At 41.6% G+C, this 27,832-nt stretch overlaps 2 protein-coding genes across 4 annotated transcripts; one reads left to right on the forward strand and one right to left on the reverse strand.

Moving 5' to 3' along the window:
• Window positions 1-1,794: 1,794 nt before the first annotated feature.
• On the forward strand, window positions 1,795-11,904 carry nfyba (nuclear transcription factor Y, beta a). 3 transcript variants are annotated; one of them, XM_078281635.1, is made up of 8 exons: window positions 1,795-1,902; window positions 3,386-3,479; window positions 4,666-4,796; window positions 7,690-7,887; window positions 8,401-8,475; window positions 9,928-10,006; window positions 10,144-10,223; window positions 11,329-11,904. In XM_078281635.1, the coding sequence occupies exons 2-8, from the start codon at window positions 3,386-3,388 to the stop codon at window positions 11,359-11,361; spliced, it is 690 nt and encodes a 229-aa protein (XP_078137761.1). In that variant the 5' UTR covers window positions 1,795-1,902; the 3' UTR covers window positions 11,362-11,904. The 3 variants fall into 3 exon arrangements, with proteins under 3 accessions (XP_078137761.1, XP_078137763.1, XP_078137762.1); XM_078281636.1 differs by lacking the exon at window positions 1,795-1,902 and adding an exon at window positions 1,921-2,203; XM_078281637.1 differs by lacking the exon at window positions 8,401-8,475.
• Window positions 11,902-27,615, reverse strand: LOC144537765 (histidine ammonia-lyase-like). Its single transcript, XM_078281634.1, has 20 exons — window positions 27,288-27,615; window positions 27,165-27,198; window positions 25,406-25,433; window positions 25,205-25,279; window positions 24,508-24,580; window positions 24,352-24,418; window positions 24,156-24,193; window positions 23,817-23,942; window positions 22,414-22,553; window positions 21,326-21,373; window positions 19,712-19,859; window positions 19,131-19,226; window positions 18,432-18,490; window positions 16,964-17,044; window positions 16,432-16,497; window positions 15,363-15,528; window positions 14,590-14,724; window positions 14,401-14,509; window positions 13,326-13,395; window positions 11,902-12,058 (listed from the first exon to the last, which is right to left on the reverse strand). The coding sequence occupies exons 1-20, from the start codon at window positions 27,523-27,525 to the stop codon at window positions 12,002-12,004; spliced, it is 1,854 nt and encodes a 617-aa protein (XP_078137760.1). The 5' UTR covers window positions 27,526-27,615; the 3' UTR covers window positions 11,902-12,001.
• Between the last annotated feature and the right edge of the window lie 217 nt (window positions 27,616-27,832).

A 27,832-nucleotide genomic window follows, 5' to 3' on the forward strand; every position in this document is an offset into this window, starting at 1 on the left:
ACTGTAGGTTCATAGTCTTGACTTCTCACAGCGAGACACGCGATCGGGCACACGGAGAGACGGACGGACAGACAGAGACACACACACACACACACACAGCCACATATAGGCTACAATTACCAACGTTTTCCACACTCATCCTGTCTCTTTCTATCGGAGAGAGCACAGGCACAGGAGAAATAAGCGTCAGGTATGAATGGCCAGGCGATCAGGCACGTTTACATAGGCTATTGTCCGGTTTCATATTTGTCAGTCAACTTTTCAAAATACATTCGGGGCTACACTCAAAACATTCGGGGCTGACGCCGCCTCTGTCTGTTGCACGACTAAAACAACTTTTGAACGTACACACGTTCCACCAAAACAAGTTCCTTCCCGAGGCTGTTTTGAAGAGGCACCGTTGCTCCATCCGGCGCTTAGCACCGCCCAAGACGATTGTGATTGGTTTAAAGAAATGCCAATAAACCAGAGCACGTTTTTCTCCCATCCCGGAATGCTGTGTGGACTAGCCAGACCCTCCTCCGCAGCGCTGTGGAGGAGGGTCTGGAAATGCGAGACTAATCTATTGTGAGCTGAGGAGTTCCGCTCTGGGAATATCACAGCGTCGTGAAACCAAACCGATAATCTAGATGCCGAGATCATTCAGAAAAAAAATCTCAAAACCGCATAAATCTCAAAAATTTTCAAAAGTTATTGATACTGCATTTTGGAAATGTCTGCTTTTCCATGGATAAATGTCTGATTTCATTTGTAATAGCACCTCACCTTTGTAGTAATGGCCCTGTGGCTCAGCATTAAAGGAAGTTTTCTCAGAAATGTTGTCTTTCTAGTTACATAATTCAGTGTGTCCCCTACCATGATGGTCAAGAATTATGTTAAAATGCACACTTAGCACAGAATAACGGAATAACGTTTACAAAGATTACGTTAAAAGGGAACCGGGAGCTCTTTCTGACTGACGGCTAGATGATGGATGACCAACTGACAGGCATTTTTGAATGTTCATACTTATATATAACATAAATATATTAAAAAAAACTATTCAAAATATGTTATGTTTTTGCACAAAAAAATTGCAAAGATGTTTTGTGTTTTTTCCGGCTGGAATAGGAAGAACATATTTTAAGACTTTAAGACACAGGTAAAAAAATAAACACATAATCAGTATTTTGGCGTAGTATAGATACAACAGTTGGCCAAAACTTTATTTTTGGTTAGCAGGAAAAGATGTTTAGGATAACATAGTCTACATTCTTTTTGTCAAAAAGGACAGGTACAAATTTAATTAGCACTTATCGGAACAGTTTTCTACACATAACTTCAGCGTCATTGCACTTAATAGGCTCTGAATAGTCCTAAATAGGCTCTCTGTGGGTATTTGGTAATTCAGCGCAGAACTTCAGACGCCTGCTGGGCAGTATTCTTGGAAGAAAATCCGAGGGAAGGTGACACATTTGAGGAAAACTTGTTGGCTAGAAGAGATGCATTCCCGTGCAGCCATAAATGTAGGAGTTATGATAATACAGCGGGATTTCGACTAGAAAACGTGCCTCTGAAAGTGCAAATTGCATTCAGTATTTTCTGTCGGTTCAGAATGCAGTGACTCTGTACTTAGACTTGATTAGCTTTGATTATAAACCAAAGAAGCTAAAGTACACATTTTGAAGCACAAGCGATATTTACATTTTCACAGTAGCGACTAATGCATATTTACGCTGCTAAATTTGCTTTAAAGCTGTGAGGTAGGAGCTTGCGAGGAGTCCGTAAACACAGCACGGCCCTCTATCGGCAAGCGCCGGTGATGCAGCCGCGGCTACGCGCTGGGACTGGTCCTTTCGCAGCCATTTTCTGTCCAACCAAACAGCCGTCTCAGGAAGGTAACCAACCAGGGCTTCATTGCAGGTTTGTGCCTGGCTCCGGCCAATGATTGCTAACCGATTTCTCGTTAGCTCGAATGGAAATGTCCGTCTCTGTCTGATTTTTTATTTGTTGTCTGAGTGAATGAGGGCTGCTCATCAGGAAGTATCTAGCGGTCGAAACTTTATAAACGATTATTTAACATTTCGGCCCCGGCCATGTCTTGCTCCGCTCGGCATGACAAAGAACAGGCCTGCCTCTGCAGGCGCGAATTGCAGTGGACTTACAATGAACATGTTTTCAAGGGACACTATGTACCTGAATAGGTTAAGGTTAACCACAGAAGGTAACAGCCCGCTGGACAGCCTCTCTTCATTAAGCTGGACTGATTAAGTTAACGTTAGCTAGTTGTATTAAGACCGGGCTAGCTAGCTAGCTCCATTCGTGGGTTGATATTAGCTAACGTTAGCTAAATATTTCACATACCCGCGGCTGACATCTGCTAGTTAGCATACTAAAGCTAAACACAGAACAATGTATTTAGCGTGTTGCTAACGTTAACGGACCTCACTGCGGGTTTACAGCTGTGTAACTAGCACGGTTTTCATGTAAATTACAATGCTAACTGCACTAACACAACGTTAACGCTAGCTCGCAATCCCAGTGCCGTGCCAAAATATCGCTTCAGAATGTATTCCCCCGAGCCAGCAAATACATATATTTCATCATACAAAACTGCGTGTAATGTGAAGGGGGGGAGGGGGGTTTATTGTGCCAACATTCATTGTCAACCTCTGAAAATATCACCGTTCTCTAAAAGATGCAACACAACTAACGTTAGTCAGTGTCTTTAAAGTAGAAACGTATAAATTACGTTAACGCTAATGACCTGAATGCAACATCTGGCACAAGACCAGACCTGCTTTTTTCGCCAAGTCAGTGAGCTAACGTTAATGAATAGGAGGTCAGCTGCGGTCTAGTTAACACACAGACAAAGCAAAACACACATTTGGTTCCTTTCTAACAACTTCTCAACTAAACTTTAAATACACGGATTTAGAGTTGATACCTACAGACGTAGCTACAGTGGGCGTGTACTTTGAAATCAAGTTTGAATTATATGGAAGTAATCACCAAAACACTCATATGCCCCTTCCGACATTCATTTATGGCTGTTATGATGTGTTTAATGTAGGAAAGGAAACCCCCATGTTATCAATAGTATACCGCCTAAATGGCAAGATGCGCCTGTGGATTAAACTCAAACATTAAAACAGCTTAGGTGTTGAGAAAATCTAATTTACATTTTCCTTAGTTAGGAAAAATATATGTTTTTAGCGCTGTATCTACATGTACATTTGCTCCATGATGACTGTGGGTGTAGGAAGCTTTGTAAATAACTCAAGTCAAACTTTCAGTGCGATTCCATGGTGCGAGTTTGAGATGCTTGGTACATTTTAGGCTTTGCCGGTACATTGCTTTAGCTTTTGGATGTTGAAATGAGACAGCTGCGGGTTTTATTTTGCAGATGGACGGAGACAGCTCGACCACGGACGCCTCCCAGCTGGGCATCGCCGGAGAGTACATGGCATCCGGTCACTACGTTCTCCAGTCTCAAGATGGTGAGGAGGCGACAAAGTGTAGATCTGGAGAAAACAACCGTCAGTGTTGTGTTTACGCTAGGGCTGAACAATTTGGCCGAAAAAATCTAATTGGGATTTTTCTGCCAGATATTGCGATTACGATTCACAATGTTTGCTTTAGGATTTTTTTTTTTTTGCGGTGGGGGCAGGTCTGTCCGAACAACATCCCCCACCAATGTTACAAGTAGGCTACAGACATGGAGCGTTGAATAAATCACGAGGTGGTTAAATGCACATATCCTACAGAGCACAGAAACTGAGATTCACTACACAATAACCTCCTACACTACATTATAAAAGTTAACTTTAACATATAAACACTCAGAGCACACACAGAGTGTGATATAAACCGGCGTTGTCACATATTAACGGCGATGATTAGCTAAGTAGACTCTTACGAGTGTGCCGTGGATAAAGGAAAATAAGGCTTTCATGACAACTCCTGCCATAACTTCGATCTAAATAGTTAAACTATACCGATATATTTGTCCTGCATGGTGTCACACGACAAACTCCACATGTACAATACTCACGTTTTCCTCACGAACGCACAAACCAGACAGACTGAAGAAAAGGAATAAATAAAAGTCCGCTGCCTCTCTAAAGGCCCGGACACACAGAGCCGACGGTTAAACGTCGGCAGAAAAGGCAGTTGGACTGATCAGTCTCCCCGAGTTGCATGGGAGCATTGAAGAGTCAAACACAGAACATATTAAAGCATTAAAACATTATAATAATAATAAAAAAAAAAAACTATTCTAATAAAAAATATCACTTCTTTCCTGTAAAGTGAAATGTCTGATATGACTCAGTTCAATAGCAGCATCTACATAATGCACCTTCTACCATCATGGTAAATAAAGTCGTAAAAAAATTATGCAAAATCCAGAAAAAATAGGACATTTCTGTTAACAATCTGTGATACGTAACATATCAGCATTTATCTTATAAAAAAACAGTGAATATAATAAAAAGAGGAATAAATAATGTTACACCAAACATTCAACTAAATATTGCACGTTTTGATTAATCGCGGTCTTCGCGATTAGCTTATCGCATTCGTTCAAATCACGATTTTCAATTTGAAAGCGATTAATCGTTCAGCCCCTAGTTTCAGCCCAGGTTTCCACGGAGCCGATTCTATCCGTGTGTTTGTTTTCTGCAGATGACGGCGAGGAGAGTCTGAATGATCACGATGACAGCGGTATCAAAGAGAACTTCAGGGAGCAGGACATCTATCTTCCTATCGCCAACGTGGCTCGCATCATGAAGAACGCCGTTCCTCAGACTGGAAAGGTTAGTGGAAGAGAGAAGGGACGAAGCAGACCTCTTGTAGCGCCACGGAGCGGTTTTACAGAGTGTTTTGTCGGTCACGTGCAAAACACGTGCGTGCAGTTGTATTCACCGCTGTGCTTCAGTGCCCCGTCAGAAAGGGCCGGTCTGACAGCAAGGTAAAGCGGTGAAAATATTCTGAATATAGCATACACCTCTGGTATTGTTTTTTTTGTTTAATTGCTGCCCCCGTCCACAGCAGGACATTGCTTAGCTTATGTGTTGGTACTCCTGTCTGCTTCTCCAAACGGGGGACGTGCCGACCGCCATCTACTGTAGCTTATACACTGACTGTAAGAGCCAATTAGTGCCCTTGGTATAAATAGGAATCAAGCTTTGGTTCCTCATGTGCAACACGGAAGCACATATAGTTTTTGACCACACAGACACCAACAGCACACAGGCATACAAGCAGTGATTTGTCTGGAAACCCAACTAAGATCTCATGGAAATAAATGATATATGAAATGCTGCTTTTTGGATGCTTTTATATAGGCCTTAGTGGTCTCCTAATACTGTATCTGCAGTCTCTTTTATATAGGCCTTAGTGGTCCCCTAATACTGTATCTGAAGTCTCTTTTATATAGGCCTTAGTGGTCTCCTAATACTGTATCTGCAGTCTCTTTTATATAGGCCTTAGTGGTCCCCTAATACTGTATCTGAAGTCTCTTTTATATAGACCTTAGTGGTCCCCTAATACTGTATCTGAAGTCTCTTTTATATAGGCCTTAGTGGTCCCCTAATACTGTATCTGAAGTCTCTTTTATATAGGCCTTAGTGGTCCCCTAATACTGTATCTGAAGTCTCTTTTATATAGACCTTAGTGGTCCCCAATACTGTATCTGAAGTCTCTTTTATATAGGCCTTAGTGGTCCCCCTAATACTGTATCTGAAGTCTCTTTTATATAGGCCTTAGTGGTCCCCCTAATACTGTATCTGAAGTCTCTTTTATATAGACCTTAGTGGTCCCCTAATACTGTATCTGCAGTCTCTTTTATATAGGCCTTAGTGGTCCCCTAATACTGTATCTGAAGTCTTTTATATAGACCTTAATGGTCCCCTAATACTGTATCTGAAGTCTTTTATATAGACCTTAATGGTCCCCTAATACTGTATCTGAAGTCTTTTAAATAGACCTTAATGGTCCCCTAATACTGTATCTGAAGTCTTTTATATAGACCTTAGTGGTCCCCTAATACTGTATCTGCAGTCTCTTTTATATAGACCTTAGTGGTCCCCTAATACTGTATCTGAAGTCTTTTATATAGACCTTAATGGTCCCCTAATACTGTATCTGCAGTGTCTTTTATATAGGCCTTAGTGGTCCCCTAATACTGTATAAGAAGTCTCTTTTATATAGACCTTAATGGTCCCCTAATACTGTATCTGAAGTCTTTTATATAGACCTTAGTGGTCCCCTAATACTGTACCTGAAGTCTTTTATATAGACCTTAATGGTCCCCTAATACTGTATCTGAAGTCTTTTATATAGACCTTAATGGTCCCCTAATACTGTATCTGAAGTCTTTCATTTTCTCAAAGACAGAGCAGGATACCCAGGGCTTGGTTTACACCTATCACCATTTCTAGCCACTGGGGGACCATAGGCAGGCTGGGGGAACTCACATTAACCTCAAAGTGAAATTTTCATCCCATGGGACCTTTAACTGCAAAGTAAAAAGTGCGTCAAATACTCTACCCGTGGGACAGCACCTCAGGGGCTTAAAACTTGGGCTTAGCCTGTACACTGACTATGGAGAAGTACCTCGTAGAACTCCACTAAGGCTGTGACAATAACTGCATCACTGCAATACCGCAAATTTTATTTCTTCAGTTTTTGGTTTTTTTTTGCTGGTGAAAGGTACAGGAGTGCAGCATATGTCATGTGGAATGGAAACGCTGTGCTGCGACATATGTTGTGAGGTGGAAGACAGAAGTTTTTTCCGGGGCGGGGGTAACGTCATTTACTTTGCCGGCAGCATTGACACAGGGTTTCCGCCGGGTCTTAAAAAGTCTTAAATTCGCTCAAGTGTTGTTTTAAAGGCCGACCTCCTTAAAAATCCTTTCCGTAATGTTGCCAGACACTTAGAATATTAATCTGAGTCTGTCAGCGGCAAAACCAGCACTTTTGTGAAGGTAAATACTCTCTCTTGCTCTCTCTCCAGTCTGTCCTTCACTACTTATTTGGAACGCCTACAGTATCTTCCTAATCTGTTTATTTTGTACTTGTACAATAAATAACTTCTATTATAAGTTATTTTGGTCTGTACGGGGTTTTATGTTGAAACCCTACCTGTATTTACTCTTTATTGATATTAGTTTGTTTGTTTTGCTCGTGTCAGCACAAGGAAAGTGTTTATTTAAAATGTGTCTGAATAATCCTATAATGTATGGGCCGTGTAAGTGGCCAGACACGAAAATAAACACTTCATACAAGCTGCGCATTGTTCTATTAACTCACATTGTAGCTTGTTTCTCTGCTGCCGACTGCAGCGATCTCTCTTAATACTGGACCAACGTCAAAGATTGTTGTTCCCATCAGTCACTGAGACACAAAAACATAGGGAAAATAGTAGTAGTAGTTACCCTTAAAGTTCTCAATTTTGGGATTCCCTCCATGATTCTGTTATCACAGAAACTATGACACAGAATATACCTGAAATACTAGGATACAATATACATGAAATAATAATAGGATAGAATACAAGAACAAATATTTAAAATATATACAAGTTGGGAAAAGGGTGCGTTTGTTTTTTGGTTAGCCAAACTGGAAGCTCTCGGGGGTCATGCTTTCAGTTCTCCTGCAATGATTTTTTTTTTTTTTTTTGTGTGTACATTCCTGTCTTCTCGCCAGATCGCGAAAGATGCCAAGGAGTGCGTGCAGGAGTGCGTGAGCGAGTTCATCAGCTTCATCACGTCGGAGGCGAGCGAGCGCTGCCACCAGGAGAAGAGGAAGACCATCAACGGGGAGGACATCCTGTTCGCCATGTCCACGCTGGGCTTCGACATGTACGTGGAGCCGCTGAAGCTCTACCTGCAGAAGTTCCGAGAGGTGAGACCCACACACCGGGGTCCAAGTGACCGCGTGGACATGCACCGCAGTCAACTTGTTAGAAATGTCCCACTCATTTGATGTTTTATTCTACAATTGGGGGGGGGGGAAATAATTGGAATTTTTCTGCCAGATATTATGATTCAATATGTGATTTATTTTTTTAAAGTTGAGATAAAGTTCAATATTCCCTGTGTAACGTATAAAAGATGCCATGTAGCATTAGAACATCAGACACCGTCCAAGCTGCTGCGTGATCACGGAAGGCTTGTATCATGTGGGCGCGCCGACAGTTTTGTTGTCATTACTTAGAATTCCTCATGGGGGCGACAGAAACTACGCATTGTAGCTTTAAATCGGGTCATAAATTCCAGATCTTTAAAAAAAGCTGTATGATCATATAATTCAGTAGAAGGTTTTGAGCACATATACAATAATCCCAATCATCTTAAACAGCCCAGTTTGTCTGTCTGCTCACTAACATTTTTTTTCTGCCCACTGTGAATAAAAAAGCAGCCTAGCTGGCAACAGGCAGAGCATCAAGCAGCTGGGTTTCCAGATGTGTTGGGAACTTCAGCGAGAAACTGGGTAGAGTCATAACTTGTGTTGAACTGTCTAAAATGCTTAAATACAATCACCTTGATTACCCTAATACAGACAATGGCATTCCTCTGGTTAAAGGGGAAACTTTGGTATTTTCACACGTTTTTGTGTCTTAAGTGACTGATGGGGACGACGGCTTTTTAAATTGGTCCAGTATTTAGTGGGAGCGCTTCAGACTTCTTCTTGAGCGAGACCTGGTTAAAAAACCCCTCCTGCGAGCACCATCTACCAGCCAAATGCTGATAAAGATGCTAGTGGCTGGTAGACGGGCCTCACTCAGCAGTCATCAGAACAATGGTAATTGTTAACTTTGACTGTAGCGGGGCGGCGTAGCTCAACAAATTGTAACAGTTCATTTTGTGATAAAAGCACCAGAATTGGCAGATGTATTGATTGCGTACATTAGGGCGCAAAACTGGATATTGGGACATTGCACACTCGCAGCCTGGTTGCCGTGGCAGCCATTTCGAAAAAACGTCCGCCAGCAGTTGTTCAAAATGTTCTATCCTATTGGACCTACACGCAGTAACGGACATAATCTACAACCTTGTAACCCTGAGAACCAAATGAAATACTTACTCACAATTATATGTAGTCATACAATTGAATTATTTTGTAATTATTATATTGTAAATCAGTAAAAACAGTCCCATACACAGTTGTTAATGGGTAGAGTGGGACAGTAAAGCGTCATCATTTTTATATTTACATGTGTATATATTTCCATAATCCACACTGAGCTCTAGCTATTTGGCTGGTGGACAAAAAAGTCAGTTTTGCTCCCTGGTAGGGATCCTTTCCATAATGTTGTCCAGACACTTGGACCACAACAAGCTGAGCCCGCCAGTGGGCAGAAACGGCACTTGATGTGCCTTTGCCCCAAATACATTGCAGCTCAAATTTTTCGTGACTGCAGACTGCAGCGCTCTCTCGCTCAACACTGGACCAGTTTCAAAAATGATTGTTCACATTAGTCACTTGTTGGTTCAACCACACGTCGCGTAGGTACAGTACAAGGGCCATCAGAAAACGCCGGTCAATGGAGAACAGGTAACGTCTGCACACTGCACAAAAGTTCAATGCCGTTTTCATTTAGACCCAGAAACGTGGGACAACAGGGTCCAGGTGGAAAAATACCAAAGTTTCCCTGCAGCAATAATCAGAAAACAATGTCTGAAAAGCTGTTTGTAATTTAATTTCATCCGCTGAAGCTGGATTTTATTATTTTATTTTTTTATTATTTTATTATTGGTTGGGCTATAGCCAATAGCAGCAGCCCCCCCCCTTCTTAATTCAAGGTTTCTACGTTTGACTACAAAGGCCTGAGAATGGAATCGGTTAATTCCCAGTTGAAGCACCTCATTCTTGTTGAGTTCCAGACGTCGCCGTGGTCAAGTGTGTAACGTTTTCTGCTGCTCTGGTGTTTTCTTTTTCCAGGCCATGAAGGGCGAGAAGGGGATCCCCGGGGTGTCGGTGGGAGAAGGCCTGGGAGATGAACTCACGGACGACAGCTTCAGTGAGTATCAATGGCTCAAACGTCTTTGAGAATCGGTCCTTAATGTTTGTTTCTTTTTTTAAGTTTCTATGACTGCGTTCTACTCTTTTGCATCTAAATTTCAGTCTGATTATAATCCCCATTTCTGCCCTCTCCAGCAAACCCACTGCCAGCTGGGATTATCACAGCAGACGGTCAGCAGCAGAACGTCATGGTGTACACCACCTCATATCAACAGGTAAAGCCCACATACTGTCCTCTCTGCACAATTCTTATATAGGGTTCAGTTTGGTTTATTTTATGAAAGGGGACCGTGCAAATAAATAAAACATGATTGATCCCATGGGTTAAAAAAAGCCAGAATTAGCCAAAATGCTATTTTTCATCTGTAGTCCCCTGCCCTTTAAAATACAAAGAAACAAAAAGGAAGACAACGTATAAAGTGAAAATATATAGTATAGATAAAGTTTAGTATAAAGTGGAAAAAAAATCAAATAAAAAATTTGAACCGACACACAGGTTGTGTATCATTTTAGGTTTTTTTCCGATACCGGTGCATACGTGATACTTTTTAAACGGTGCCGGTGCCTAAACGGTCCCTAAGGCTAATTCACAGTCCTTGTCCCTGGTTAGGCTTTTAGAAATGACACGCATGGTAACACCCTTTAAAATAGACATACAAACTAACAATTGAAGCAGACAAGCAGGCAGTAAAAGCTACGTCCTGCTATACCCTGCAGTGCCCTGCTATGTCCTGCTACACCCTGCAGTGCCCTGCTATGTCCTGCTACACCCTACAGTGCCCTGCTATGTCCTGCTACACCCTGCAGTGCCCTGCTATGTCCTGCTACACCCTGCAGTGCTCTGCTACGCCATGAACTACTACAACTACTATTTCTAGTCATAGTTCCATTATCTTTATTGTGACTATACTTGCCACTGTTCATCACACCCCCAACCGGCACCGTCAGACACCGCCCACCAAGAGCCTGGGTCTGTCTGAGGTTTCTCCCTAAAAAGTAGTTTTCCTCACCACCGAGGTTTCTGCCTAAAAGGAGTTTTTTCCTCACCACTGTCGCACTAAATGCTTGCTCTTGGGGGAATTACTGGAATTGTTGGGTATTTGTAAATTCTAGAGTGTGGTCTAGACCTACTCTCTGTAAAGTGTCTCGAGATAACTCTTGTTAGGATTTGATACTATAAATAAAATTGAATTAAATAGTTTTAAATTGGACTGAAAGAGACCATTATATTGTCACTCCCAATGATTTCTGAGACAGTTAACTCGTGCAGCAAACATTTGGAACTGTTAACAGCTCAGAACTCTGTGACTGTGTTTGCAGATCCCCACCGTGCAGCAGATCCAGTTTTCATGACGAGGCCTGACACCCCCCCCCGAGCCTGAACACGGCGGCTCCTTTCACCAGGCACCGATCGGCGGGTTGACCCTCTGACCCCCCGCCACAGGCTAGAGGTTAACAGACAGACAGGGAGAAGGGGAGAGGGGGGCGTCTGCAGAAACCCCCCCTCATGTACAGAGAAATCACTACCTGTTCAGTAGAAAGTCTAGTTCCTAGTTGTGAGGTACCAAATGTTTTGGTAGTGCAGTCCAAAGCAGTTGGCAAAATTGAGGCTTTATTTTAAAGGCTAGTCTTTATGACATGATTTAGTGGTCGGAATACGTTTTGTGTGTGTTAATGTGTTTGCTTTTATGCATTTAATTGATTTGCGGCAGAGGTTAGAGGGAGGGGGGGGGGAATAATGAGAAGTGTTGGATGTTTATTTTTGAACACCTCTGTGAACGGAGAGAAGGCACGTTGTTACTGCCACATCAGATCATGCAGCTCTTTTGTAAGTTGACACAGTTTACCATGTGCTTTAATGTTATGTAAATCCTTTGAATAAAAATTCAAAAGTGATGTTTATAACGTCTCCCCGTCTTTATTTTCTCACATTAAACACATCCCCAGTTTGCACGTAGCCTTCCTCTCTGGGGAGTGTAGCATCTTTACATGATCATATCTTCAGCTTGTTCTTGTATTCGTCCATGTACGGTTGAACTGTCCTCCAGACCTGAGAGCAAAGAAAAACACAGAGCATGACGTCATAATGTAACCTTATTACTAGGGCTGCACGATGAATCTCGGTTCTATCCAAAATCGCCATATGGACTAGTGCGATATCCAAATCGCAGGGGCGGGGGCGCAATATTTGTTAAAAGGCAAAATATGTGTCAAACCATTCTAAATTAAGAGAGTTACTACCGGTTTTTTTTGGGTTTTTTCCAACCTGGACCCTATGTTCCTGTGTTTTTGTGTCTAAGTGACTGATGGGAAATACAATCTTTGACATTGGTCCAGTATTAAGCGTGAACGCTGTAACCGGCAGCCACAGACCGGACTGCAATGTGACCCTCTGGGGCAAATGTGTGTTGCCAGTTTGGTCCACTAAAAGTGCTGTTTCTGCCACTGAAAGGCTGAGATTATTCTTCCAAGTGTCTGACAACAGTATGGAAAGGATCCCTACAGAGATACCTTATTAAAACATTTTTAATACCTTTCTGTTTAACCAGAAACAGCTCTGAAGTCGCTAGCGCTAAACCCACCAGACTCCATTAAAAAAAAAAAAACTTTTAATGTGTATAGAGCCAACATATCTTCACATGTAAATTGGTAAACTATGTGTTTATTTCAACCAAAACTAGAGTTGCGATGGTTGGGAAAGTGGAAAGACGACCCAAAACAGCATTTCATAGTTTTATTTAGTTTCTGTCGACTTTGAATGAAGTGTATTTTACGATGCTAAAATTACTGTTTATTTAGATGGAGTCTGGTGGGTTTAGCGAACACAATTTCGCAGCTGTTTTTATGTTTAAAAAAAGGATCTTACTCTTTAACAGAAAGGTGGACCTCCTTAGGAATCCTTTCCATAATGTTGTCAGACCCTTAGAATATTAATCTGAGCCTGTCAGTGACAAAATGAGCACTTTTGTGAAGGTAAATACAAGCTGGACAATTAACTTACGTTGTAGCTTGTTTAATACTGGACCAATGTCAAAGATAGTTGTTCCCATCAGTCACTTAGACACAAAAACATAGTGAAATAGGGTCCAGGTTGGGAAAAAAAATGGTAGTTACCCTTTAAGTATCACACTAATCATTTTAATTTTAATATTTTTCAATTTAAATTAGAATAATAATTCCCTCATATCGTGAATCATATCGCTATCGCAATATCAGTCAAAATAATCACACTTAGATATTTCCCTCATATCGTGCAGCCCTCGTTATCACACCACTCCAGTAAAATGTTAGGTATGTTAGTTTTGGGGCTGACTTGCCTTTTGCTGTCTGATGAGTGCGTGAGCAGCTTCGATGTCGGGACTCATGATGCGGTCTTTGTCCCAAGGACTGGAGAGACAAAGATGATTAAGGACATCCTCATAGAACTCTGGCCATGCAACATCATGTGTCTTCATACTGTGTTTCTGACAAGAGAGAACCTGGAAGTTTCCTGCTTCTAGTAAGGTGAAATCTATACCGCTCTGCAACTTATATGGCTGTATTCAGAGGGCTTTGCCATAAAACATACTGGGCCCTATTTAACGATCTCGGCGCACGGCGTGAAGCGCCTGGCGCAAGTGCGTTTAGGGCGTGTACGAATCCACTTTTGGTAGTTTAACGGTGGAAAAAAGGGTCCGTGTGCCAGGCACATGGTTCAAAAGGGTTGTACTTAGTGTCTTCATTAATCATAGGTGTGTTTTGGGCGTAATATACAATAAACCAGAGGGTCATCTCCCATTCCCTTTAAAAGACAGGCGCGTTTGGACCTTGGAGCATTGCTATTATGATGGAGGATTTGCTGAGCAGGAAGGAGAAATTTTCAGGAAAAGAAACTGATCTGCTCGTGCGTGAAGTGAAAGCGCGCGAGCAGATCATATCATAATACTATTTCACATTGTAATATTTTTATTTGTAATCTTCTGCATGCGTGTGTGCTGCTGTCCCTATGTGTACAACAAGCATAGTGTGCGTGCGCTGTGCACGAGCCTAGGTGCATTTTACTAATGCGCTTTTGAAATAACGATGGCATGATAACTTTCAACAGTTTAAAGTCATGCTTCACACTCTAAAGAAGTATCTTTGTATTGACCGTGGTATGACTGTGTATTAACAGAAATTGTCCACAGAACGTGATTCACAGTTGTAGTTCTGTTTTTTGGGGACTGCATAATTCATGCGCCGACAACTTTTGGAGTCCACCAGTCGATGTGCTTACTGGTAAAGTAGGCCAAAATAGCCAGAACATGCCCACATTATAGTTAGGCTACGTCACTGCCACTAAATTCTATTTTGGGTAAACAAATTACTAATTAGTGGCCACAAATTCGGTAGCATAGGTTGAGTTTTCTGTACCTGACCACGGAGCGCAGCAGCTCGTGGACCTTCTCCAGAGGAGTGGTGGTCTTCAGAGGACGCAGGAACTCCAGAGCCTGGCAGGCAGCCAGCAGCTCTATGGCCAGCACTGCAACACACAGACACAGGTTCAGTTGCTGCCAGAGGCGCATACTGTTGATCTGTGAGGATTCACGGTGTGTCTGTCACCTTGCTCCACGTGCTCCACCACCCTCAGGGATTTGCGAGCGGCCCAGCCGCCCATAGACACATGGTCCTCTGTTGCTGCGCTGGTAGACAGGGAGTCAACGGAGGACGGGTGGCACAGAGCCTTGCTCTCTGACACTGTAGAAATGGATAGTTAGGACCGTTAAAGCTTTGGTGCGTAACTTTTTGATATTAATGAACATCTGTTACATTCCAGCCATTGCCAGATGAGTTGCTACAAAGCTAATGAAGACTATCAGCTCCACACAACTCTCTCTGGATTTCTCAGTGTGACTATGTTCAGAAGATTGTGGCGTCCGGTGACTTTAGTGCGCAGAAACTCGAGTGAAGATAACGACCTCTTCTGAAGAGTCCATCATGTTTTAATGCTCCGTGTCCTCCTTGGCTACTAGTAACACTGTGGAGGAGGTGGGGGGGGGCTGCGCACGGTCACAGAAGGCTTGTATCATGTGGACGCGCCGACAGTGTTGTTGTCATTACTTCCTCATGGGGGAGACAGAAACTACGCACTGTAGCTTTAAAACACACTGCAGGCTAGGAGTCACCGAGCTCAAACTGTGAGAGAGTACTTAGTGTTTTGTTTTACGTACTTATAGATGGTGTACTGTAAGCTTATCCATTGCAATATACATTTGTCATATTCAATTTGACTGTTGGTCTTCCACTTTGGTCCAGACGAAAATATCCAGGGGTCTTCAGAATGAGGTTTTCGCATGACAATAGCAACATCTCTTAGAAATTACATAGAGACAGACCTAAGGCAGCAGCAGTGCAGTGTGCGATCATGAAGCCAGAGTTGAGCCCTCCCTCCTGGACGAGGAAGGCCGGCAGTTCACTGAGGGCCGGGTTCACCAGCCTCTCAATCCTCCTCTCACTGATACTGGCCAGCTCGTGCACACCTATGGCCAGGTAGTCCAGGGCCTGAAACAGAAAAGTCACACTCAATCCAAAACATTTACGAAAGACGACAGAAGAATGACAAGCAGGGGCGGGGGCCACCTTCAAATATGATTGGCCCCCCTTGGTGCCCCCCGCCCCCCCATCCAGAGTACTGTCACTTGGCTGCCTGTTCTGCCAATTTTCCCAGCTCTTGTCACCTGACCAATTAATGTTTCCATGACGACTATCCAAAATTCTGATACCATGGATCCAGCACTGGAATTATTTGTGGCAGACTGAAAACAAGTGAAACTAATAATGAATGTGAGGTTTTATTTAGCAGAATTACATTATGTATCTCTATCTATCTTATTCAGTGGTGGAATGTAACTATGTACTCAAGTACTGTACTTAATGTAAGTACAAATCTGAGGTACTTGTACTTCACTTGAGTTTTCTTTTCATGTCACTATTCTACTTCTACTCCACTACATTCATCTGACAGCTTTAGTTACTTTAGAAATTTAGACTTTTGCACACAAAACACATGTAGTTTATGAAATATGATGTAACTACCTAACAATATACAGGCCTACAAGTCCAGCTGAAATGATGAGACCATTAAACACTTTTCCAGTTTCTAAAATGGGAGGATTTTTCTGCATCGAGGCACTTTTAATACTTTAAGTTCATTTTCCTGATGATACTTACATACTTTTACTAAAGTAATATTTTCAATGCAGGATTTTTTACTTGTAAGAATGTATTTCTATAGTGTGGTATTAGTACTTTTACTGAAGTAAATGATCTGAATACTTCTTCCACTGCTGATCTTATCCTATCTTATCAACCCAAACACAGAGCAGGAGGAGACGGAGAGCTAGTAGAGGAAAAAGGACAATAAATGAAGCAGAGATGTTATTAGTTAGTTCAGTGTGACCTTACCTTGGCTGGATATTCTCCGTGGAAATTCCCACCAGACATGATCTCCCCGGTTTCTGCAAATACCAGCTTTAGATCATTTAAGGGTTCATAAGTCGGATTTAAGTCCCATTTTTGTAGTTTGTGAAACACTGCCACCTTGTGGTAAATTATTATTGTCACATGCTGGTGTGAAAATGACCTCAATCAATTTTTCCCAAAGTGAGGGCCGGGGACCCCCACGGTTCCTTGAAGGGGTTCCAGGGGGTCCCCAGTGAAAAGGGTAGTCATTTATTTTCACTATAATTCCCTCCGTAAGTAACACAATGACATTTGTTTATGATGTAAGTTCTAATGGATTCTCAAGGTTGCTAATAGGGATCCTATTAAAATAAACAGTCCAAACCTACATTTTTTTTTAAGTTTACAAGTAGATACGATAACGACAAGCAGCACATCTTCGTATTTAAGAAGCTTCAACCAACATGTTTGGAATTTTTTCCTTGAAAAATGAGTAATAAAAGATGAATGGATTAATATATTGTCTCAAGGATACTGGGTTGTCCGTAGCACTGTTCAGCTCAGTGGAAATCACCTTCTGGACAAATGCGATTGTGTCATGAGCCACTCCATGAACCTGCAACAAGCAGAGACACAGCCACATAAAACTCCACACTCGCTCAGGACTTTTGTCTATAGTGAATCAGCTCTGACTTCTCCTTGACAACTGCACATGTTTCACTTTATTGTGCAGTCAAAAGCTCAACACTGTTTTTGTAGAGCTGAAATGGAATGACACCTTGAAACTCCAAGTGTGTACTATAATATCGTTCTCTCTCTCTCTCTCTTGCCATCTATGTTGCATTAATGTCCCATTTCAGCATGTTGCTAACTTAGAGTCTTCCCCCTTGGAGTCCTCGTGCTTTCTCGCCACGCAGATTTCCTTGGATTGTGGTGGCAACCTGGTCTCACGCCAGTTCCTGAAATGGTCACGTTATTTTTGATTTACTGATTCGTGTACAGGTCACGATTTTCGAACGTTACCATTTCACGAACTGCCATGACACTGGGCTGCTCTGGGGGACGCAGCAACGGGGAAATTAAACGCCACACGTGGCCACAACAGGGAAATTAAACGCTACACGCCGGCAACAACGGGACGGACCGCCACACGGGGACGCGATCCCCGGACGCAGGGACACGATCCGCGGTCTCTGTGGCACGCAACAACGGGGACATGAAACCCCACAACAACGGGACGGTTGTGGTTAGGAAAAGAAGAACGGGGAAAGGAACCGTCACACGCAGGAGACGCCGACAACAACGGGACGGTTGAGGTTAGGAAGAGAATAACGCGGAAAGGAACTGCAACACGCCGGACGCGATCCCCGGTCTCCGGGGTGAGAGTCCTGTGTTGTTTGAGCCATCCACCACCCAGACCAGCCTCCCTACGTGGATTTTCTGCTTTTCATACTACTCTCTACCGTTGTAGTGCTGTGATCACAAAACATGCTTCCCATTTAAATACATTAAATTAATATTCGTAATCACCACACGAAAAAAAAAACGACAATCGTGTCCTGTTCACCAATCAATACATTCAATAACGTAACCATTTCACGACCTGCCATGAGACTGGGCTGTGGATCGTGGTTGCGGGTGCTGCGTGTGGTCCTGCTACTACTGCTACTACGACTACTACTATTAGTATTAGTAGTAGTCATACTTTTATTATCTTTACTGTTTCTATAAGTGCCACTGTTCATCATGTCATTCTATTATTCCAACTGCTATAACTATAAGTCAAATTTCTGTATCCGTACCGGTTGTGAGAGATCGCTGCCCACCAAGAGCTAGGTTCTGTCCGAGAACCAAATGCTTGCTCTTGGGGGTAGTTGTTGTGTCTCTGTAAATGATTAGAGTGTGACCTAGGCCTACTCTATCTGTAAAGTGTGCTGAGATAATGTCTGTTAGGATTTGACACCATAAATAGAATCAAATGGAATTAACATATACACACATACCTGTGGGATACAGCGCAGGGTGTAGGCATCCTGAACACGATCGCATGATCTATGACTCTCTACAGGAAGAACATCATGAGGAAGTCAGAGAGAGGAAACCACCAAAATAACATTTAAAAAATATGTCAGAATGTGACTTTAGGCAGCTTTTCATTTTGTTCCCAACGTTGCATGTTTTGGTTAATTGCCCAGTTTGACTTTTAGCAGTGTGTATTTTTCATTTGGTTTTATTAGTAGATGTTTTGCATGTTTATTTGCATGTTTTTTTTTGGATTTGCTGTGTTTGTTGGACTGGGAATTAGGATTATGAGAAGCAGCTGTGATTGCATGCCCCCCCCCACAGCTCATGATTGGCTACAGGATCTAATGATGTGCTTGTTAAAGGTGGACGCGAAACAGGTGCATGGGGAGGAAAAAGGAGGACAAAGAAAGAGAATCCCTGATGTGACCTCCTGGAGGACAGTTGTGTTTTTTAGGAGAGTTGTCATTTTTTATTGCTGTGCAGAAGTAACCGGTTTGATTATAAATAAATACATTGACGAAACCATTCTGTGGAACTTAAGTGGAAATGCCTTGTTTTGCTGGTAACAAAGGACCTCACGCAACTGTGTGACAAATATGTGTCAATATGTTGTATTGTCAGCGCTGAATTCATAAAGGCCAGGGGTCAATATTGCACTGTAGTCATGCGGGTTCTACCTGAGATCTGAGAAGGGAAGACGTCCGAGTCCAACAGAGAGCGAAGCCTCGCAGCCACCTCCATCTGACCGGGGTGAGGTCTCACTGCATGGATGGCTACAACACAACAATTATGTTAATTACAATTGTGTGGTCTATAGTGTGCTCAAGTGTGCCTGTGCACATGAGCAGGGATTCTAAAAGACACAGTTGCAATATCTGTACCAAAAGGCAATAATAAAAAACAGAAATTACTGTCATTGATACCATTCAAATGTTAAAAAAAGCCAAGTTCAAAGTACATGGACATTGAGAAAAGTATATTGCCATATTGATTAGTTGGCCAATCCTTTAAATGTAGTGGCATGAATTAAGTTCCCTGAATATCAATGGTCTAAAAGGGCAGCTTTCCCTCCTTAAAGCAGTATTAATTGATTATTTTGGCCTCTTGGGGGCAGCTTGGAACAGCTGTAAGAATATATATATATATATATATATATGTATTTATTTATTTATTTCTATGGCAGAATGAGTGACATATGGCTCATGATTGGCTGCCTTTCATGTAACAGTCAGGGAAATTAAAAGTCTTCTTTAGGTACCGCTGTGGAAGGCTTTCGTGGTGCCTTTCAGGGCTTCGAAACTCAAGGCAGCAATGATGTCAGCTTGCCTGGCCACGCCCAGAGCTCTCTCCACAGCCTCCGCACCCAGAGAGGATATCAGCTGAGTCCCATTGATCAGAGCTATTCCCTGTTCAACAACCACAATCATCCAACAAATCCATACTGATCAATTGAACTTTAAATACACATCTATCTGTAAAGCTGCATAACTAAATAAACATAACCACTGTTTATTAAAAGTTTTTTTTTTCTAGTTTGGGCATTATATTAGCTATCATAACAACAATGTTCTCCACAAAATAACTGTTGAGATCTATAAGCTGTTAGACAATCAGACAGGTTGTGAACAAGTCCATACTTCAGATTGTGAAAACAACTTTATTTGGAGATAAAACCAAAAGTGAGCGCGCCTGAAAACATAATTTTCAATCGACAGTTCCTGAATTGTAACATTTTTAAACTAGGGTTTTTTATAACCGTTTAGCTGTTACATTGAGAATTTTGACTGATTAATACTATTGGTTTTGTTTGTATTGGGGGTACTCGAAGATCCACACAATGCCTACGCGTATACCCTTTGATGACAAGATTTACGTCACGTGGACTCCAAGCGTACAGTCAAATTTCGGCTATATGCTCCAGTGTCGGACACACAGACATGCAAGGGGTTCCAGAAAAATGGCTGCTTTTTATCTAAGACAATGCACGGAATGTAATGTGTCCCCCCCCAATGTTGAAACCAATCCTACACCCTTGTTCGAGCCTCTTGGACGGGTGAACAGGTACTTGTTGCCTGAAATAGTAGTAGCTCGTACAGCCAATAATGGTCAGCCTGCACCCCGCAGCCTGCAGTAAACATGCTAGCAAATCAGCATGCTAGCAAATCAGCATGCTAGCAAATCAGCATGCTAGCCGTAGTGCTAGCTTGACAACCCCCTGTCAGTCACTGGAGCTTTGCCTTGTAGCTAATAATTTTAATAAACAGTAGTTTTGTCGTGGTTTTGGACTTTTCTGTTGCCTGTATTATTATTTCTGTATGTTTCCTGTTTTTGTATATTTATTCTGTATATTTCTGTTCCGTTGTGTAAATTGATCCTGTTTTGTGCATTCTGTTCTGGGTATATTTCTGTTTCCTGTTTTATTTTGATAGTCTTGTCTTATCCAATTTACTTCCTGTGTTTCACCTGCTGTGTCACCTGCCCCTCGTTACCTCATTGCCCAGTGTATTTAGCCCTTGTGTTTCCCTTGCCTCTTGTCAGATTGTTTTGCGTCTTCGTCTGGTCAGTTTGTGTGTGCTTTACCTCCCTGTCAGTCAATTCTAGTTTGTTACTCCCTGGATTTCCTTTTTTTTAATCTGTTTTTGGTTTTTTGAAGACTCTTGAGATTTTTTGGTTTTCATTTCCTTGTGTTTTGTATTTTTTTGGATAGTAGTCTTTTGCCTTTGGTTTTTTTGGGGACTATCTCGGTTCGCATTTTCCTTGTTTTTGTATAAATCCTCGAGCTCAACCTTTCTTCTGCCTGCCTGCCTCTCTCTGCGTTTGGGTCCTATTATTCCCTGCCACACAACAAGTTTTCCCTTAAGAATAATAGTACCTCCTTTGGTTTCAGCATGAGATGTTTGAGCCCATGGCCTTCCAACACCTGTAAAAAAAATGACACGATGGACATAGTTAGGTACTCATAAGGGTAAGTAACTAGCTGTCTTCACGGCTGTAATTCAGTAATAAATCAAAAAGAAAACTTTTTAGCTTGCCAGGTTGTAAAAAACTAAAAAAATATTTAGCTACTTTGTGTCTTCCTCTATATCTTTAGATTGGTCTTTAAACTATCAGGAAGATCCCAATGAAGAACCGTTTGACAACTAACCTGCTGAAAACTAGCTGCAGAGTAACCACACCAAAATCTGTTTATTAATAATATATAAAGAAACATTGGCCAATGATTTATTAGCAGTTATTACAACCTGTTCTTGTGGCATTCCTAATAACATACTTTAAAAAAAAAAAAATTAAGTACCTAGTAAGTAAAGGGTTGAGATTTTTTTTCACTAAGTTAAGCCAACACATTCTCACTCCCATTGTGTAAAATACGGAAGCTTGGGCATGTGCCTTTGGCGTTGGTCGGGACTCTTGCCGTCACTTTTGACGCTCTGGGTCGGTACGTACGCTTAACCGACATGCAGCACAAGAACGGAACAGTTTAGGAAAAGATGGTGGCTGGGGTTATAAAATGTACAGTGACACACGGGACATGAACCTCGGTCTCCTGGGTGAAAGTCCTGTGTTGTTTGACCCATCCACCACCCCCCCAACCAACATCCCTACGTGCACATTTCAGGCTTTCATACTACTCGCTACTGTTGTCGCTCTTATCACTACGTCATCTTACAGCGGAGCTGCTGCTCTGCCCGCTGCGTTCCATACAGTGTCGTATCTGACGCTGAGAGCCACTGACCAAGCGTCAGTGTTTTACGAGTTGGGAGCGAGAACAGGTTGGATAAGCCACATGAATTCTAAGGATTTTTTTCAACCTGGCAACTTAGAAGTTGTTCTTTCTTGTGACTTGTTGCAGACATGTAAAAGCATCTATTGGCCATAAATTAAGTCAATAGTTACAATATATGAATTCATATTAGAAAAGTGGTACAAAAAATAGCTTGGCTTTCATAGTGTGAAACGTACAGCCTTGGCATCAGCCCAGCCGCTCTGTGGTGACCACATCCTGCCCTCTCCCATCAGGCCCAGGGTGAGGTGGGCCAGGTTTGCCAAGTCTCCACTCGCTCCCACGGTACCCTTTTCAGGTACCCAGGACAAACAGGATGCTGCAACACACACACACACACACACACACACACACACACACACACACACACACAATTTAGTATTAGGCAATATGTAATCAATTTACAAAACTCACTGTATTTAGACTAATATAGGCCTAACTCAGTATAACACTAATATAGTGCAGTTATAGTTATTAATATATCAGAAATTATAAATAAAGTATTTTTTAATTCATAAATAATTCTTATCCATTTCAACCATAGACTGTAAAAAGTTTGGTGTCGCCTTCTTGTTTTGTTTTTTTTGCAAACGGTTGTGATGATTTTAAAAGAGAGAGTATGGAGCTGCCAAGCCAGTGTTGTTTAAGGCTGCATTGGCGCTGCGCTAAGCTAAATGCTAATAAGAGAGAGTTACAGATTTTCAACCGGCTGAAGCGAGTCATCCAGTGGAGAGCATGGACCTCCAGGTACTGCCTCATTCATCTGCATGTACAGCAATACAGAAAATTTCCCCTAAGTTACCAGCTAGTTAACACTAGCGCAAGCTAGCTAGCTTGATTGGCATAATGCAAAAATACATTTTAAGGCGACCAAATGTTCCAATTCACTTTCATTAATTGTGAAAACACACAGTGAGAGGGTCAAAAATGTAGGATTAAGCACGTACAACTCCCTGAAACAAGTTAACAGCTATTCTAATGTACACAGTGTCATGGTTAGCATAGCTAGGCCTCTGTCATGATTGACAGATCCTTGTGTAGCGCCCACGCCCATGAAGCATTATATTGCATTTAGCTGATGCTTTTATCCAAAGCGACTTACAATTGCTTTATATGTCAGAGGTCGCACGCCTCTGGATCAACTAGGGGTTAAGTGTCTTGCTCAGGAACACATTGGTTGATGTATCACAGTCAAGGAATCAAACCCGGGTCTCCCACACCAACGGCATGTGTCATATCCACTGCGCCATCACATCACCACCCCAAGCCATGCCAAGCCATGCTGACCACCATCAAGCATCCCCTGCTTTATCCATTTTAAAATAAATGGGACCATAATATACTAAATAAACATCATGTTGTATTGAAAAAGACTTAAAAGAAGCGATTGGGGCCATAAATTCATTGTGAAAACGTTAATTGATATAATAATAATAACTTTTATTTATATAACGCCTTTCATGAAACCTGCAGAAAGGACACTGCAGAATTAGAATATTCTGCTTATAAATGCTAAAAAGGGGGTTCAAGTAAAGTGCTACTATAGCAACGTAGAATAGAATAAAATGGAGTAGTGGTATACCATTGAAGGCGTTGATCATAGCGTCAATGGTTTCCTTGGAGACGCCGCTGTAACCTTTCGCAAGGACATTGATCCTCAGAACCAGCAGCATGCGTGTCCTCTCTACACTCAATGGGGCACCCACTCCTTCACACACACACGCACGCACGCACACACACACACACACACACACACAGGCATTTGAGATAGTGATAGTGCTGCCAACATTTATAAATGTATAACTACCACTGTAAAAATGTTGCAATGATTTGTACATGCCTTTAAATCAGTTATTGAAAGCCATGAGGAAAGATGTTTTTCTTTGAGTGTATATTAAACAGGTGTTGTGTGATAACTTACCAGCGCAATGAGAGCGAATCACATTCGCCTGCAGCTGCCTAAAGGGGGAGGAAAGTGCAGGCCAACTGTTACACATGCATCAAATAAGTATACCGACGTGTGGAAACACCTCAGGGGGGGAACCTGTGTGTTCAATCAGGCGTCGTTTGGGTGTTGTTTTCTGCCAGCCCGTAGTTACATAACTAACTTTACTTACGCCAGTTGTTCCTTTGGTATGAGTGTGCGTGCAAACATTCCAAAACCAGTGTTGACTCCATACACAACTGCAATGAAAAAGCACACACACTGTTGAAGTATCTGAAACGAGCTATCTGTTTCAGTTCCTAAAATGCAGAACAACAGCCATGCATACCTCTGTCTTCTCTTATAAAGGCATCAATAACCTCTCGGCATTTTATGGCTTTCCCTTGAGCTTCAGGGGTTAGCTGGGAGGGAAGGAAACAACAATCGGTTTGTCTCCACATTTTCTCTCACTTTAAAAAAAAAAAAGTGTTCAACATTTCATCTTGGTACCAACTTCCTCACCACCAAACACAAAACAAAACCTCTCTTTATTACCATCAGGCAGACGGTACACAGTGCTACTAGCCTGAAAAAAAAACATTTACAAGATACCCTTCATTCCCTCTACAATAGCCACCCTGAACAACATAAAATAGACACTGCACAGCTGTGTCTACCATCTACCTATCTATCTATCTATCTATCTATCTATCTATCTATCTATCTATCTATCTATCTATCTATCTATCTATCTATCTATCTATCTATCTATCTATCTATCTATCTACCTATCTATCTATCTATCTATCTACCTATCTATCTATCTACCTATCTATCTATCTATCTATCTATCTATCTATCTATCTATCTATCTATCTATCTATCTATCTATCTATCTATCTATCTATCTATCTATCTATCTATCTATCTATCTATGTATCTATCTATGTATATATCTATCTATCTATCTATCTATGTATCTATCTATCTATCTATGTATCTATCTATCTATCTATCTATCTCTCTATCTAAGGTACTTTTCTCACCTTTATTTTGAACAAGCCTTGACCCAAGCTGACCAGAGCGGCTGTGGTCAGACTTTCGCCATCCAGGGAAATGTACTGGTAGTAAAAACCAACGAGAGGTAACAGTTAGCTGCACAGAATAACAGCTTTGCGCTCAGGTCATTTAAAAAAAAATTTTTTTATTGCAATATTTGAAAGCATAACAAAGAGCAACACACCCACCTCTTTGGGCTCTTGGTAAGAGGTTTGCCTATTTGCAGCAGGGTTAAGGAAAGGTGAACACGTGCTCGTGCAATTATTTGAAAGCACATTTATACATTTTGCTGTTGACTGTTTTTGTAACAGGGTCGCTGGTTGGTTGGCCAGGTTGGTCCAGATTAAAGATACTTCAACTGGATGGATTTTCATGAAACTCTGCACCGACATTTAGGTGGTCTGTTTAGAGAGGATTTGCCAAAGTATGTGGTCATTTGTGATAATGTGAGTTTCCAAAGTTCAAAAGGCGGGCAAAGTTGTGCCTTAGGGGTGTTTCCTGTGTTTCTTTCTAATTTAGTTTTTTTTCCTTTGTGCCCCTTGTCTTTTTCTTACTGTAAATTATTTAGTTTTTTTCTTTCATACAGTAGCACTAGTAAAAGCTGTGAAAAACAAGATCCTGTCCAGTCTCTTTCAATCAATAACCCACATACAGTAATATGTAAATAGTACTGTTGAAATTGACATATGCCATAGAAGTGCAGCCTTGTGCATTTTCAATACAGTAACTGTCATCCAAACTGTAGCCTAAGTTTACATCAGGTAATACTGTCAAAGTACACAGTTACATTGACAACATGCCTAAACATTTTGACGACCTTGTTCGTGAACAATGACTCAGTGACTTATCATTCTGATGACATGATCCTTGGCATGAATATTTACTTTTGAGAGATGTACTAAGGATTTTTAATGACTGACTAGCTTTAGAAACATATCTTTTGTATATTGCAGTTTGTACAAATTGTTCTGAGCAATGCACTTATTATTTTGCACATGTTAGGGATGATGTGAAAAACGCACCAAGGCGACTGAGAAAAACTGTAATGTTAAACTGCAATGTGAGCGGTGCATTATGTTGGCAGGATCATTTAAAAGGCAACCATGACTACATTATGCCTCTGCCCTATTTCTGATACTGTGGTGGCTGAAATGTTGCCATGGTGGGCCACCACTACAAAATCAACATAGAGGAAACTATAGTGATACATGATCCAGTGAAACATTTCAAAATCTAGTAAATGCACTTAACGTTGTACGGACATTCATGGTTCCCAGAGGATGAATCCTAATGACTTTAAAGACGTGTTTAAAATCGCGATCTTTACGTTCAAATTGTCTGGTTTAGATATGAGAGCAGAAAATGCTACTGTGGGTTTTACTAGAGGGTGGTAGGAAGGACCCATTTCGTCGTGTGGATGGGAGGACTTCTTGCTATTGTTTCACATTTATTATGAATTTCACTTGTTTTCATTTTAAGCAAATTGCATATCCGAATACAATACACATTCAGTGTTTTCCCTAGGTTTGTGGAAGATTTAATATGTGGCGGGGTTTAGGTATTGTTTTTCAATAAAAATGTATTTATTTATTGTGGGGCATTATTTTTATGATCATATCTGTGTATAAACGTTGGAAGAGCAGAGAATAGATAACACTCAAAATACTTAAGGACAAAACTTAGAGTTAAAGAAGTCATTGTAAAGCACTTTGTCATTTCATCTGAGAAAAGAGTTTTATAAATACATTTTACTTACTTAAAAGTCTCAGGAGTCAGGTGAGGGTCAGGAAAAAAAGAGTGCCCAAATGACACTTACTTCTAGTTTTTAGAATACTGCACAATGAAATAATAGCCTATCTACTAAAGATTCCCGTAGATGAAATCCACAGGATCGGATGCAATTAAATGTGTCTATTTCAATTATTGTAAAAGTCAGTGGAAGGATACAGTGCCATTAATATGGGATTTTCTCCTGCAAAGACTCCAAAAACAAACAAACAAAAAAAATCATATGATTCTCAGAAAATCAGCTTCCAGTGATCTGCAGTTACATGAGCTGGAGACCCTTACCCATCTGCACAAAGTCTTCGTCCTCCAGAACGTCCTCTGCCCTGTCCTCGGGGTGAAGGAGCTCTCCACCCCGACACCGCCGCATGCTGAACTCCCTCTCCCCGTCTCCGTCCTCTAGCTTCTTGGCCTGACGGTAGCGCCGCAGGGCCTCGGACCCCAGCGAACGGACAGAGGCCGAGGGGCCGGTACAGGGCACCCTGAACCACTCGCCCCGAACATACACAGACACGCAGCGCATCGTGCAGAGAGATTTGTAACTTCACAGGTGTTGAGGCTGAAACACTAATATCTTGGGTGACAAAAAGGTAGGCTCATCAACAATGACAGGTCGAACTGGTTCTCAGTGGAAGCAGATTCCCTGACATGTTAATGTATGACCTGTTAATAATGTACCTGTATTAACATGTTGTCAATCTTTCATTTTAGACACAATTCTTTTTTCCCTCACACTTGCCTACCAAACCACCAACCAGAGGTGGTTCTACATTGAATTACACCCAGGGCGAGACCCCCTTCAAATTCATTTTATAGAAATATAATTTATG

Source organism: Sander vitreus, chromosome 23 (genome assembly GCF_031162955.1).
Source record: "Sander vitreus isolate 19-12246 chromosome 23, sanVit1, whole genome shotgun sequence".
Classification (NCBI taxonomy): Eukaryota; Metazoa; Chordata; class Actinopteri; order Perciformes; family Percidae; genus Sander; species Sander vitreus.

Excerpts from the sequence above, each read along its gene's own strand:
- nfyba (XM_078281635.1), top strand. The coding sequence starts at position 3,386 with ATGGACGGAGACAGCTCGACCACGGACGCCTCCCAGCTGGGCATCGCC. Across the intron at positions 3,480-4,665 it reads CGTTCTCCAGTCTCAAGATG|ATGACGGCGAGGAGAGTCTG; the intron begins GTGAGGAGGCGA and ends TGTTTTCTGCAG. Across the intron at positions 4,797-7,689 it reads CCGTTCCTCAGACTGGAAAG|ATCGCGAAAGATGCCAAGGA; the intron begins GTTAGTGGAAGA and ends TCTTCTCGCCAG.
- LOC144537765 (XM_078281634.1), bottom strand. The coding sequence starts at position 27,525 with ATGCGCTGCGTGTCTGTGTATGTTCGGGGCGAGTGGTTCAGGGTGCCC. Across the intron at positions 22,554-23,816 it reads TATGATCAACGCCTTCAATG|CATCCTGTTTGTCCTGGGTA; the intron begins GTATACCACTAC and ends TGTGTGTTGCAG. Across the intron at positions 14,510-14,589 it reads GGTGGAGCACGTGGAGCAAG|TGCTGGCCATAGAGCTGCTG; the intron begins GTGACAGACACA and ends TGTGTGTTGCAG.